Source organism: Triticum aestivum, chromosome 2B, assembly GCF_018294505.1.
Source record: "Triticum aestivum cultivar Chinese Spring chromosome 2B, IWGSC CS RefSeq v2.1, whole genome shotgun sequence".
NCBI classification, from domain to species: domain Eukaryota; kingdom Viridiplantae; phylum Streptophyta; class Magnoliopsida; order Poales; family Poaceae; genus Triticum; species Triticum aestivum.
Window position 1 is genome coordinate 591634111 of NC_057798.1, and position 15825 is coordinate 591649935.

Below are 15825 nucleotides of genomic sequence, written 5' to 3' on the forward strand. Positions count from 1 at the left end.
ATGCTCTTTTTGGTTGGATACACGAAATCTTAATGCAAAAGAACGTCACTTTATATTGCCCCTTGTGATAAAGAACTTTATTATGCAGTCCATCGCTTTTATTTCTTCCATCTCATAAGTTTGTATAAAGTTTATTTTCCTCACACTAATAGATCATACATATTTAGAGAACAATTTTTATTGCTTGCACCAATGACAACTTACTTGAAGGATCTTACTCAATCCATAGGTAGGTATAGTGGACTCTCATGGCGAAACTGGGTTAAGGGTATTTGGATGCACAAGTAGTATCTCTACTTGGTGTGGAATTTTTGGCTAGTATGAGGTGGAAGCAAGCGCCACATGTTAGCAGATCCATGACAATATAACTTCTATTCGGAAATACGCAAAGATAACTCATTATGTTGTCTTTCTTGCCGAACATCGACTTCTTAGCATATAATATTTTAATGAATGCTCACAATCATAAAAGATGTAGTCCAAGATAATATATTTATATGTGAACCTCTCTTTCTTTATTACTTCCTTTTAATTGCAATAATGACCAAAATTATGTTTATCAACCCACAACAAGTTTCAATCCTCATACTTCTTATATGTGAAGTCATCACTCTCCATAAGATTATTATATAATCTTTTATTTCTTTTATTCTTTTCCTTATTTTCCAAGATTAAGGCAAGAAAGCAAAACCCTTACTCAAAACTACTCTTTATTATAACTCTCAAACTCGATTACATAAATAGATCACGAAGCAAAACTAAAGAACTAGATCATCTAAAACTTTTATTTTACTAGATCAAAATATAACCAAATGGATCGGACTAAGGTAAACTATAAAGGTAAAGATGTGATGGTGATACGATACTGGGGCACCTCCCCCAAGCTTGGCAAGAGCCAAGGGGAGTGCACATACCCGAGTACTCAAGTCTCCTTCTTCGGAGGTGGTGGTGTTGATGTTGATGATGTGTCTGTCAGTTTCAATAAGATGCCCTTAAGATTCTGCAGTTCTTGGAGCACATGTTGGAGTACCTTTGCATTCTTCTGAATTTCCTCCAAAAGATGCTTATTTTCGGGCCACCAAGAACTTTTCCCTGCATTGCTTTCACTTGGATGGAATATATCCCAATTGGAGGGTATATGTGTACGAGGGGTGTTCTCCACTCCATAGTTATGAAACATATTATGAAAGTTGTTCCGATGTAACCGGTGTAAGGGTCTCCTAGGGGGAAGTCCTTCTTGTATACCTTAGCCTTCATGGTTGCTTATAGTCCCTACTTCTTGATGGGGATTTGGAACAGCGGAGATGCCAGCCAAAGTGCCTCCCTCCAAAGCCGGAGGGTGGACTTCAAGTGAATCCCCTTATTCTTCCTCCATCGCGACTTCCTCGGCCTCCGCCCTCCTGAGTTCCATCTGCATCAACCAAGCATCATCGTAAAAATTGTTGGAGGAGGAGGAAGACATGATGCATGGCCTTGAAAACTCTGCCAGAAAACAGCTCAAAAATAAAACAGGGGATATTGCCATGATACGGTGGTTAAAACATTTGGGAGATTATATAATGAACTTTTACCAACCAAAAGAAGTATTCTGCAAGAAAACGGAGTTCGGAGGGCACACGAGGTGTCCACAAGCCTAGGAGGCGCGCCCAGGGGGTAGGGCGCGCCCCCATGGCTTGTCGCCTCCTCGTGCGCTATTCAGACTACTTCTTATTTTTCTAATTTTTTAAATATTCCAAAACGGAGTAAAATTGCCTGTAGAAGACTTTTGGAGTCGGTTTACTTACCGTATCACATACCTACTCCTTTTCAGGGTTCTAGCGTGTTCTGGTAGGTTTCCTTTATGTACTCCTCCGGTGTTATGGTAGTAATAATATTGGTTTCAACATTTATGAGAGTACCTGAGATATAATGTTTGATTCTTTGCATGTTTACCACCTTTGGATTATTGCCTTCAACATTGTTGATCTTGATGGCACCGTAATGATAGTTTTCTCAATAGTGTAATGCCCTTCCCATTTAGAGAGTTTCCTGCAAAATCCTTAAATGAGGGTTGTATAGCATCACCTACATTGAATTCTCGCTTTTGTATCCTTTTGCCATGCCATCTTTTAACTTTTTATTTAAACAATTTGGCATTTTCATAGGCTTGGGTTCTCCATTCATCGAGTGAGCTAATGTCGAACAACCTCTTTTCACCGGCAAGGTTGAAATCATAATTAAGTTCTTTAATTGCCCAATAAGCTTTATGTTCTAGTTCCAGAGGTAAGTGACATTTTTTTCCATAAACCATTTTATATGGAGACATACCCATAGGGTTTTTATAAGCAGTTCTATAAGCCCACGGTGCATCATCAAATTTCTTAGATCAATTCTTCCTGGATCCATTAACAGTCTTTTGCAGGATCAATTTTTTCCCTATTACTCAATTCTACTTGACCACTAGACTTAGGGTGATATGGAGATGCAATCTATGGTTAACGTCATACTTAGCAAGCAATTTCTGGAAAGTATCGTGAATAAAGTGTGAACCACCATCAGCCATTAAATATCTAGGGACTCCAAACATCGGGAAAATAACTTCTTTAAGCATCTTAATGGAAGTGTTGTGATCAGCATTACTAGTTGAAATAGCTTCTACCCACTTAGTAACGTAATCGACAACAACCAAAATATGAGTATACCCATTGGAGGAAGGAAAAGGTCCCATATAATCAAAATTCCACACATCAAATGGTTCAATAACAAGTGAATAATTCATAGGCGTTTCCTGACGTCTACTAATGTCACCAATCCTTTGACATTCATCGCAAGACAAGAAAAACTTACGAGCATCCTTAAAAAGAGTAGGCCAATAAAAACCAGATTGTAATACCTTGTGTGAAGTTCTATCACTAGCATGGTGTCCTCCATAGGCCTTAGAGTGACACTTGCCTAGGACATGTTCCTGTTCTTGCTCAGGTATACAACATCTAATAACACCATCTAGTCCTTCTTTATAAAGGTGTGGGTCATCCCAGAAGTAATGTCTTAAATCATGTAAAAACTTTTTATTTTGTTGGTATGTAAAACTAGGTGGTATAAATTTAGCAAGAAAATATAATTAGCATAGTCTGCATACCATGGAGTACTACGAGAAGCATTTATGACAGCTAATTGTTCATCAGGAAAACTATCATCAATAGGTAGTGGGTCACCAAGAATATTTTCTAACCTAGACAAGTTGTCTGCTACGGGATTCTCAGCTCCTTTTCTATCAATAATATGTAAATCAAATTCTTGTAGCAAGAGAACCCACCTAATGAGTCTAGGTTTAGCATCTTTCTTTTCCATAAGATATTTAATAGCAACATGATCAATGTGAACAGTTTTTAGAATGAACAATATAAGATCTGAACTTGTCACAAGCAAATACAACTGCTAAAAATTCTTTCTCAGTAGTAGCATAGTTTCTTTGAGCATTGTCCAGAGTTTTACTAGCATAATGGATAACATTTTATTTCTTATCAGCTCTTTGTCCCATAACAAGACCAACAACATAATCACTAGCATTACACATAATTTCAAAGGGTAGGTTCCAATCAGGTGGTTGAACAATAGGTGCAGAGATTAAGACTTTCTTAAGTATTTCAAATGCTTCTACACAATCTTCATAAAAAACAAATGGAACATCTTTTTGCAAGAGATTAGTAAGAGGCTTAGAAATTTTGGAGAAGTCTTTAATACATCTCCTACAGAAACCAGCATGACCAAGGAAACTTCTTATACCTTTGATATGTTTGGAACACGTCATTTTTTCAATAGCGTCAACTTTAGCTTTATCAACTTCAATACCTCTTTTGGAGATTTTATGCCCCAAGACAATACCTTCATTAACCATAAAGTGGCACTTCTTCCAATTCAAGACAAGATTAGTTTCTTCACATCTTTGCAAAACTCGATCAAGGTTGTTTAAGCAATCACCAAAAGAAGTTCCGTAGATGGAGAAATCATCCATAAAAATCTCAACAATCTTTGGACGGATAATAGTCATAAAACATGCAAAAATTATAGATACGTTGGAGTCGTTTCGGAGATACATGTTTTCTGCACCAATGATAAGTTCGGTAACGTAAATAAAACTTCACATGTGCCCTTTTCATAAGTTCAGACTTTTGGTTGCGCTGGCTAGTGCATGAAGGTTAATATGGCATTGGAGCCTAAGGTCTTGAGTTCAAGTCCTGGCTTTCGCAATTTATCCAAAAATTGATGTTGCCCCCTCTGTGTCGGCGTATATGCCTCTTGAGCCATACCTGTGAGTCTAGTCACGCATTCACTTCCGCGTCACATGTGAGAGGGGGTCTTGAAGTGTATATATGGATTGCCTATCCCTTTTCATCAGTTTGCATTTTTTATTGTGTTGGCTAGTGCATGAAGCTTGAGAATATCATCCACCCTCTAGGCTTGGAGTTTGTAAACAATAGATATGTGTTACCAATCTCTCTTTTTTGATCATATGAATTGCACCATGATTGTGATCTTGGGCATTGATTATGTGTTGAATTATATGATGTATCTCTGGTTATGAGTTTCTTTATGGATTAAATCTTGTTCATGTTATATTGAAGATTGGGAATTTACGAGATCATACGGTGTATGTCTATTATAATCTATGGAGACGACTGAAGGGACATTGAGGTGACTATGGATTTAGATTGATAAAGATCATATGTGCTTTCAAGGATTTGGATGTATTTTGAATTTTGTATAAGAGTTTTTTATAAGGTTTTGTGCTACTTAATATATGGCATTTGATATTTTCATAGAAAAAGTTAGTTTTTTTGCGGGATAAGAAAAAGTTAGTTAATAGGTACATTGTCTTTTACTCAAAGAAAAAAATTGATGCAATAAGTGAGGTGCATTGTACCAGTAAGTTTGGTAACAAGGTAGTATGTTGGTGACAATTTCTTAAATCGAATACTTGTTGTCACAAGTAGGAGTACAATATTTAAAGTACAGTTTGCTCTTTCTTCTTTTATAATCGGGCCTACGAAATATGACCTCCGCATAAGGAACATTCCTCGTGGTATGTCAACTGGGAATAAACGAAGTATGCAAAAAACGGTTGCTGCTGCTGACGGGCTTCCAAATCGATGGGCATTACTCTATTGCTCCTGGTGATTAGTCAATGTGTGATTCCTTAGACATGGGGGGCACCGGTTATGGTGTGGTGATGCTGGCGCTCAGGTCAAACGCGGGCTGTTGCCATCGACCTGTTCAACCTTGCCGACTCTGGATCTCATCTATGCCCATCTCGCCACGGACAAATTATGACACATAGGACCCCTCGTCAGCCGGCCAATTCAAAGAAGAGCAGCGCTCAACCTCTTGTGATCCGGATTCATTACTTCGCAGAACTGAGCAATCACATTTTAATACCGATAGGAAGAGCAACTGGGCAAACACATGGTTACATGTAAACCTGGGAATGGTTATTCAAAAACCGGATGAAATGGTTCGGTTTTTACTTTGGATTTGATTAGTTCAAGTTTTATTGGGCCGAGCCTTTTTTAGTTTGGTTTTGGTTTGGGTATGTGGAGAAACTAGTTTGGGTATAGTTGGTTATGGGTTTAAATAGTTTGGTTATGAGCGGCTATAAACTATGGGTTTAAACCAGTTTCTGGGCATTGGTTATGTGCAATAACAAAAGACGCACCAACAATGAGTAGTTTTGATCCGCGTGCACGCTGCAATGCACTTTGTAATTCTGTGTTTTGGGAAAACACCACATGCAAATCAGACATGTCTGCTTGTGCTTTGGCTAAGGAATTGGGTTTAATACACTTATTAGTGAGCTTTTCGGTCGTGGCCATTGCCTTTTGCCTCTTGCTGTCTGCCGACTGTATCTCAAGGATAACTTTGTTCCCAAACTGTTGTAGATGCACTTATGTCTGTTCTATCTCATTTACTTCTTAACATGTCAATTTGTGTAATCAGATGTACATTGAGTCAAACCCATAGTTATGTATTGGGTTTAAATCCATGGTTATGTATTGGGTTTAAATTGGTTTGGGTGGAAAAAATAATGGTTTTAGTTTTGGTTGGGCTGAAAATGATATTAAACGGTTATGGTTCAAGTATGGTTTTGAGAATATGTATACGGGTATGGTTCAAATATGGTTTAAGTATGAAACCATTCTCAGATTTACTTACATGCGATGCGTGAATGATAAAACAGACAGAGCTCTTTCTTTTCTAAGAACATGGTGGAGAGCTTGAAAAAATACTGAAAATAAGGGAAAAGTCCTGCTCCGAGAAAGTCGGCGGCCCGCGCCGTGGGGCCCAGGGCCGGTGGGGGGCCTGCCACGAGATGTGAGATGTGAGATGTTGCTGATTAGACTTCCAACCTCCCCTAGTTTATGTGTCACTCGGCATCATGTCCGCAGCTGTGGGTTTGGCTCCGTTTCTTTCATTTTCGACGTATATTTGGTTCCGTTTCATCGCTGTCTGCGGACGTACGACGTCGTGGTCGATCCGGGCGGAGGTGGGAAGCGTGGGGGTTCGTATTGTGTACTCCTCCACTTGCGTTGTGCGCACCTCTTCTCGACCTAAACTCGAGCAGCAGTACTACCCGGTACTAGTACCTAACACAAGTGGAGTTACCGTATATGCCATACACCTACGCCACAAAGCAAGCAACTCGTATAAAAAAAAAGGCCGAGATGGATCAGTAGATGGCCTTTTACAGCCACCGGTGGTGGTTCGGGCTCGAACATCACTCTCATCACCGCCCTCTCTCTCTCTTCTCTGTGCCGTGCGTGTGGATGTGGGTGGCATCACACACAGTGTCCTCATAGGTTCGGTTGGCTCGCCCCGGACGGCAGCAACTGGAGCCGCTGAATTACTCTACTCTAGCCTCTAGGATTGGATTAGATCAGATCGAGGGGAACAATAATACAGACAGTTAGGCTTGGCTAAACAAATGGCCACCGACCAGGCGCCCGAATAATGAAATAAAATGGTGCCCAGAGAATTGAATGAAAGGGATGCAACGACGGAGCAGGTAGGGCCGCACCAGGGCAACCGGCGAGGTCGTACCTGCGCTGATCGCCTTTACTCGGTGCTTCTTTGCCCTATGCCCCGTCGGCCGATGAGGCGATGACCATGACCTTGTCCTAGTACAATACCCTGGACAACGACGACCATGACTTCCTTAGTCCTGAAGCAATGACGACGACGACGATGGCGAGAGGCAAGGGCTCGATTTCCAAGGGCGATTTGAGTGCATCGCTAGCCAGCCGATCCGACCCGATCCGGCCCGGCGTTGTTAAATGCACGGCCGTAGGCACTCGAGTCCTGGCGTGGTCCGCCTCAAATGCAGCGGCAGCGCGGCCGAAGACGAGGAGAGGTCTGACTGACCGACCGACAGGGTTGCATGGTGACTGACCCGTCAGTGGACATGCAGATGCAGGCGTGCGTGCCAGGGGCAGGTGCAGCCGCGGAAGGAAGGAGGAGACACGAAGCAAAGCGATCCTTCCGACCTGGACGTGGTGTCAGGATCAGGATCTACCGAGATCGTGCCTACAGACAGGCAGACGCTGCCCCTTGCCAGAGCACGGGCAGGCGCGCCACGCGCGGCAGCGTGCGACGCTCGCTCCCTCGGGAACAGGCGAGCAGCAGCGGCGACGGTGAACCAGCCAGCGGCGGACCATCCCGGCCCTGCTGCCGCGGCAGCGTGCGCCCGGCCGGTCCAGCCCGAGCCCGTGCCAAAGTGCCAACTCGCGAGCGTGGGGTTGTCCGCGAGCAATCCGTGGTTTGGCCGCACACGATTGGCGGCACATGGAGACTTTAGGCAGCGGACGTGTCATCGACTAGGAGACACACAGCACCCGCACTGATGCACCGCGGATAAAATACCTTCCCTCCCTAAAGACACCGTCACGTCGTCACCTGTTCCTTTATCTGTCTACTGGAGAACCAGATAAGGACAGCGATGCCACAGAGGCACAGGCCAAAACTCGTTGTACACACATAGATAGATGGATCCTCGATTTTTCTGGCTCCGGACTGCGACGTTCTAATAGTATTAACCTTACAAACATGGCACGCCTGGGACTGTACCTTCCAGAGTATATAGACTGGAAGGAGCTCTCCACCTGGAGCTGGAGCCACGCACGCTTCCGCATCTCCAACTGTTTGTACTAGTCGGTGGTCCCGCGACAGAGATCTGGGCACCGTCGCCTCGCCGCTCTCAGGGGCAGCCGGGCCAGTCTAGCGAGAGAATACCGGGATCTCCCGTGTTCCCATGTGCGAACACTTTCGGCACTTTCACCTGCAGCAGCAGTAGTAAATTTGCTGGCCCGGGTTAGCGACAGATAATAAGAGCATAAATGCTTCGACCGGACACGGCATACGGCCGGGGGGAAAGAGCTGTCAGGCGAGACGATGAGTGTGTGCTGAGGAAGAGACTGATGGTAGCGTACCAGGGAAAGTGGTGGAAACCGGGGTTGAATTCTGGCTCTGGAGAATCCCTCCACGCCAAACAAGCACTCGTAGCCACTAACGTAGCGGTGCTCACTGTTCGATATGTCCAACAGAAAAGAGAGACAAAGCATCACGACGTGAGATTCTCATTAACCAATCCCATGTAAAAAGGGGGATACGTTTTTTTTTTCTTCTTTGGGTGATTTGTTGCCTCTTCTCGCATATTCGAAGTGCACCCCATGAGTTTCCAAGGACCACTTAGCAGTCGTTCATGCGATTCTTGGTTTCCATTTCGAACAAGAGAGGATGACAAAAAAAAACGAGCAGATTGAAGATACAAACTACTTGTACTCACTTCAGTAGATAGGTGAAATTTCTGTTCTGATATTCTTCAATGGAAATGTCCTCTTCCTTCGAGTATCTGACATTGAGCAAAATGGGCGTCCACGTCTAAGCGCAAGAATTCAGATGTAAAACAACGGAAGCTCGCTAACGGTGTAAGCAAAGTTAACAAAAATCAGAACAAAGGACAGTATCAACCTTTGTGCAATGTGAAAATAGAACTAATGTTAATCAACTGATGGGTTAATGATTCTACATTGTTCTCCGGTGGCACTTGGTCCATACAGAGAGGACGCTGGGACAGAAACACTAACAATTCTTGTGTTATGTGCAGGGATATGGGATTAGGTAACACTCAAATAGACATAGAGTATTATTCAAGTAGCAAGTGAGTTATTTAAGTAGGAAAGAGACAAGATTAGAGTTAGAGACCAGATTGGTATCGTTTAAGTTACTATTTAAAGGTATGTAACTTCTTGTCTGTGTACGGCACTTTATGTGCCACATAGTTAGAACATGGTTGTAAACTCTTCTCGATAGAAGAACATGATTATAACTGGAGTCCAGCTAGGATCCAGCCAGATGCCAAGAATGTACATAAAGGACTACTGGCACAAAGCATCAGAGCATACAAGGTAATATAGCACGTGATGTACTCCCTCTGTAAACTAATATAAGAGCGTTTAGATTACTAAAATAGTGATCTAAACACTCTTATATTAGTTTACGGAGGGAGTAGTATATATGGTGGCATTCATAAGTATACTTTTGCTAAAAGAAGTGAAAGAGTAGTTGGTAAAAGAGAAACATTTTTATGTCGACCAGGGAATAGCAAAGAGATATCATGATTCAACATTTCACAATAAATTTTGTGCTTCTGTAGGTAGTAACGTACCTCCAAGGGTATTCATTTTCGCAGAAACGAGAAACCCCACTCATCGCGGTTAAGACATCAATGTGGACCATTTTTTCCTTCATAGAAGAATCTGGCAGAAGAGGAACGCAAAGTTGAATAGAAACTGGTGTCAATGAAGGTCACCAATTGTCAAAGCACCAATGCTAAAATAGTAGCATACAATATTAGATAGCTGCTCATTTTGTCATTTGGTACTTCTGATTCAGAGTAAAGTACAGGTAACCTATGTTTGTAGTTTCTGCATATATAACAGAATGATGATGGAACATATATTAAAAAGAATTTGGTAGAGCTCACCTGCTTCATGTAGAGCCTTCAGAGCATGGCCACCAGGATAATTGCTGTAGGAGGCCATGAAACTCACAGCAGAGTATCCAAGACTAAAAGATTTATATGTTAGTTTTTAGTAATATATACTATGTTACTTCAAATATCAACATGTTACAATCATTAGTCTACCTGACAAGAAAGGCACCAAGCATGAGAACATAAAGGAAATTCCAACCACTTTTCTTTCTGTTATTATATCTGAAAAAAAATGAAAAAACGCATAAAATGTCCACAAAAACACAAAACCAAGAATATAAGACGGAACAACATAATATGGAAGGTGACAAAAGGCAGGTATACAAAGGAAGCCATTGTTGCTATCATGCATTTGTCACACTGTTAAAATGGTACGAAGTAGATAACGTAGGTCATGCTCACAATCTGTTTGCGGCCAGAGAAGCAGACACATTAAGCATGGGAACTGCGGCAATTATGAAACGAAGCTCCTGGAATATAAATAGAGGATATTATATGCAAGATTAGCTTAATGTTCTACAGACATAAAAATAAAAGTAGTATCCAGACATTAAGAATAACCTTATGTGGAAGTTTCGAATAGAGTACAACAAATAAGGTGACTGGAAGCACGTATGGCACTATCCTCCTATCAAGAAGAGCACCAACCTGATATTAAAAAGGAAGGCCTGATAAGATAACTTGCCTGTTTGTGAGCATCACTAAATAACCAACAATGCCTTAACTACTCACTCAAAACGTACATCACAATAAAACCATTAGCTGATTCAAAAAATGGTAATATCTTACACATAAAGTTCATGTAGAAGTGGCATGTTAATTAACATTTTAGAGGCAACACATTAACTAACTATGACTATATTTATCTAATTGTAATTTAATTGTTATACATACTACAAACATGATGAAATGGACACAAAATAAACCAGTGGATCACATGTATTTGTTATAGCCAAGCTATCTTACCAAGCAAAGAGGATAGGCTACAAGCATGGAGCGCGGAAGTGCTGAGGTGAAGTACCAATGGATCGAATGTGTCTGAATAATATAATAGTTATGGAGAACAGAGGTAGGTCCTTCACGAATCACAACTGTCATTTGGATATTACAGAGGTCCTCCTATACGAATCAAGAAACAAGAAGAGGATAACTCCTGAAATCCAACAAATATTTGTATGCTTCCTCCTTTTATGCACATGCATACATAGGTAAAATGGAAGGTTCTGTGCATATCAAAAGTTTCCACAAAGTTAATGAAAAAGGACAACAAGCTTGTATAACTGGGAGGGAAAGAAAGAAATTTCTGGTTCATAAGACAAAGAATGATACGTTCCAAAGTGCACTGCAGAGTATTAGAGAACATTTTCGCATAGAGGCATTCTCAACATGTTTTTTTTTATCAAAAGAGAATAAACTGCAATTTCACAAAAACAAAAAAAGCATAAAGGATACACCCCATTCTGAACTCCGGTTCAGAACTGAATTAAACCAGAAAACTTCAAATTCTGGCCACAGGATTCTCTGCCACATTATCGAGTCAACCAGTACCGTGAAACCTGAAAGAGATTATCCAAAGCAAATCAAGGTTTCATACACAACATTCACGTGAAAATTAGTTTCAAAACGCACGGCAGTATAGAGAAACATACCAATGCATAAAAGAGCAGTGCTTATGCAACACTTTATGGCTTCCATTAGAGAAAAAGATCTGCTCTGTCATGGCATTGTCAAATTTAAATCTTAGTGTACCTCAGTCTGCAGCTCTGACTTCACACAAATAATTATTACAACAACAATATGTACATTATCCAAATGCAAATAAGTAAATAAGAACATGATTATGAAAGGTTATTATAGCTTTCAAAGAGTATCATTTCATAATAGTCTAGTGCGCCACACCTTCAACCTCACATGTTATCACCCTTGACACAAGTTTAACTAATTCACTACAGAAACACAAAGTTGATGTAACAAAAAGATCAACTGAACTGAACCTTGCAGCAATATGTCTGCATGAGAAAAGCTACTTGGAACTCAAGTCAAACAAGCAACCAAGTAATACGTAAAAATTGGTACTGCACTAAACTAGTATAATAGAGAGAAATACAATTGGCATGCAAGTGTTCAAAGAAAATAGAGTCTGATAAGCTATACACTCACCAGCAAAAGTGCAACCCCTATTGTACCAAGAAGTAGAATCATATCACATCTAAAAACAACGGCTGCAACAATCTGCAAGCAAAACGGAAAATTACACACAGTTTGATAGAAATGCAACATATGCTGCTGCGAAGTGAGTAAGAAGAAATATTTTTATTGAGTAAAATTTTACTGAACCCAGAGTAAGAACTAAAAATTATATCATAATGTCCAGAACTCCACATTTGCCGTACTTAATATTTTCATGCACATTATGTAAATTTCGAGACGTAGTTCTATATGATTAATTGGTAATTGACATTTTCTTCCTGTAATCTGTAAATAAATGTTAAAACAGCACATAGATAACAACGAATGAAGCTAAGGTGATGGCACCAAAGAAGGCATACCAGTGCCTGTAATGTGCGTAGATAATTTCCCTTGAACCAGAACGAGTATGCCAAGTTAACTGCATGACAGAAAGCACATGAGTTATGAATACTACAATCTCTTAAGTAGATTAATGGTATTGCGATATTAGAAAGCAGCAACGGTAATTTGCCCACCTAAAGCCAATGCTAATATATTTGGAAGAGGCCGAGTTGAGTAAAATAAAACGTGAAACTGGATAGCAGTTAGTACCACAAAGAATGCTTCAACATGGCGACCAAACTTTCTTTTGACCTGCTTGTCAAAAACGATTCAAGCAAATCATGATTTTGCCAAGGACAGGGGCAACAGCGCATGCTCATTATTATACAAGAGAAATCCAATGAAGAGTTATTCAAGATGGACATAGAACAGTTGAGGAAAAGCAATACAGGCCAAACAGACATCGTGGATACAGTGATTCATGACGATAAGTAGCACTTCAAAGTTTCTGAAGAAGTCTCGGATGGCAACTAAGTTCTGTTTTGCATGGTTAGAAGAAACTTAGCCTGTGGAATTTGAGCTGGTTCATAAGTACAGTTTGAAAATATATCTGCTCAAACCAAGCAAGAAAAGGTAGGATTTCAATCAAGACCAGCATACATATGCTCGCTGTACAAAAAGAGAACCATTCACTTCAGGTATTCTTCCACTAAAAGCGAGTCTTTTAATTTGGACCATGGTATTAAGGATCTACTGCAATGACAAATCCAAATTTGACAAGTGTGTATATGGGGCCTGCCATTTAGCCGGCAGCTTAAGTCTCGCCATGCTTACGGAATAGAGCTAAATCCAATGCTAGCTGCAGAATACTGGGACTAAGAATATCTTGCCCACTATGTCACGGCTTAATAAGGAGTTAAAAGGTAAGTTTGGGAAGAAAAGTTTAATTACGGAAGGACAAAATGAATTAGATCGATTCAATCTTTAATTGTGTGAAGGGGAGCCTTGGCGCAGTGGTAAAGCTGCTGCCTTGTGACCATGAGGTCATGGGTTCAAGTCCTGGAAACAGCCTCTTACAGAAATGTAGGGAAAGGCTGCGTACTATAGACCCAAAGTGGTCGGACCCTTCCCTGGACCCTGCGCAAGCGGGAGCTACATGCACCAGGTTGCCCTTTTTTTTTCAATCTTTAATTGTAACCACTTTGGTTGCTCGATTATAACTGTAACCACTTTATAGTTTAAACAGCCAAAGAACCAGGATTCTCTTCCCCATTCATATCACATTATCATCTCCGTGCTTTCTCGCAACACCATAAGCAAGAATCATTTTCCAATTTTGGTTCCTTACCCATGAGTTGGCTTGAACATCGACCAAAAAAACTCAAATTGACAACATTCAGTGGGACAGAAGGAAAAATGAAAAGAGAACATACCTCAACTCGGAAAAGTCTCAAAGTCGTCAGGATAGCATAGCCCAATACTAATCGGACTAAAAAGCAAACAGAAAAAAACATCAATCTGTCAAATCTATGTTAACCAGGAAGTCATAGCCAAACAACATAATCTTGAATCATGTTTTAAGCTCATGATAAATTGATAATCACCTGCTAGAAGACTATAAATCTTTGGAACATGGAATACACGCATTATGAGAACCGCAGGCGACGAGAGAATAGCTATTATCAATGCTCCTGAAAAACAGACAGCAGATCATATTAATGTCTCGTGCTTCTTTGTTGACACAAGCATGCACGGTAAATCGTGTTTACTAGTTTACTTCTATCTAGGTTTGATCAATTACTTCTCTGTTCTCACGTGCTAGGCTTGAACCAGGCATCAGTTGGTTGTTTATAAGAATACTGCATCATGCTGTGCAAATCAAGGATTTCATGGCCGCTTGATTATTACCTATAAATGTCCGAGGAACAACGCCAGGAAACTCTAAATGGTCATACTGCAGCAAATTGGAGAAAAAAAATATTACATAAATCGACAAACAAACATCTAAATGTAATTAACTAACAACATCATTGAGAAAAGAGAAACTGGAGGGAAATTAGCAGCTAAAGTTACCTTCTCGATGTGATGATTGTGGTACAGAATATCATGCATGGCCTAGAGAATAAATGACTCAAACGTTAGCTGAAGCAGTTGGAACTACTGACAGTACGAGTGCAAGCATAAGAAATACAGTTAATTAAAACTTAACAAATTGAAGGGGAGAAATCCAAGACTTGACTAATACCAAAATTGATATTCAAAGGGAAGCTCGTTCGATTTCACTGTATGATGAAAATTACTGAATAAAACATATTCTTTTTTTCCCTAGAATACAGAGTGTGTGTATCATGCATTAATAGGGAGAAAAAGGGCGAAGACAGCCCGTCCACGAATTACAAGGTTTTACAACGCGCTAGCGGTCCCACATACATCCACAAGATACTACTCTAGGTACCGCTCACATCGGTGTGCCTGGCCACTGCCGCGAAGAATCGATCGTAGTTGCCTCTAAATAATCCAGCCATTCTCCATGCTCTTCCCTCCGCCTCTATCTTCCGTAATACTACTATTGCCGACGGAGCAGCCCCATCTAAGACAACGGCGTTCCTATGCTTCCACAGCGTCCAGAAGACAAGCAATAACAGGTTCTGAACAGCAAAATGCTTGCAAATGAACTACCACGCCTAAGGGGAAAGTTGTGATGTAAATCCGTAGGCATTCCTACATGATGGCACCCAAATTATCATGAGGAAACACCCTTCCCATCATGTAAATTGCACATGTGACACTACAAGCTGGGCAGTTTGAACTATTCAAGCAGGGAGGAAGCCCAAACACGAACCTGCACATTGAAGCTCTCCTCCACCTTGGTGTAAGGCACCATGACGGCGTAGAACGCAGCGATCGATCCGAGCATCAGGTCCCACCCTGCAAGCGAGCTCCCGACGCATCAGATCCCCAAAGTCCTCCACAGCAGCAGAACCCTAAGTTCTAGTAGAAGCTTCGCGAGCCAGAAAGCAAGCAAGGGACGGAGAGCGCCGAAGCGAAGCGACTCACCGTACTCCCTCAGTAGCCTCGCCGCCGGCGTAGGGGCGGGCGGCGGTGGAGCCATCTCGGTGGCCGGCGAGTTGGGTTCGTACCTTTGGTGTTCCGGTCGAGTCAAACCGCTTCGCCGGTCCGGGGCCTTGGGTTAATCTTTTTCTTAGAGTGGTTTCGGGCTAACTAGTGGCCGTGGCTATCCCTATTGCAGCCCAGTAAATGCGAACGGCCCAGCAATGTCTTGACACTGG

At 41.3% G+C, this 15825-nt stretch overlaps 1 protein-coding gene across 2 annotated transcripts; it reads right to left on the reverse strand.

Moving 5' to 3' along the window:
• Positions 1-7874: 7874 nt before the first annotated feature.
• LOC123046208 (dol-P-Man:Man(7)GlcNAc(2)-PP-Dol alpha-1,6-mannosyltransferase) lies at positions 7875-15733 on the reverse strand. Of its 2 annotated transcripts, none has more exons than XR_006422024.1 (20): positions 15593-15733; positions 15378-15463; positions 14609-14650; positions 14444-14489; positions 14140-14226; positions 13969-14024; positions 12730-12847; positions 12574-12632; positions 12185-12256; positions 11674-11737; positions 11477-11580; positions 10991-11062; positions 10586-10672; positions 10427-10494; positions 10178-10246; positions 10016-10098; positions 9698-9788; positions 8816-8910; positions 8460-8553; positions 7875-8308 (listed from the first exon to the last, which is right to left on the reverse strand). XR_006422024.1 is itself a non-coding variant. In XM_044469513.1 (20 exons), the coding sequence occupies exons 1-20, from the start codon at positions 15645-15647 to the stop codon at positions 8228-8230; spliced, it is 1500 nt and encodes a 499-aa protein (XP_044325448.1). In that variant the 5' UTR covers positions 15648-15733; the 3' UTR covers positions 7875-8227. The 2 variants fall into 2 exon arrangements, 1 of the variants encoding a protein (XP_044325448.1); XM_044469513.1 differs by having other exon boundaries at positions 8816-8881.
• Between the last annotated feature and the right edge of the window lie 92 nt (positions 15734-15825).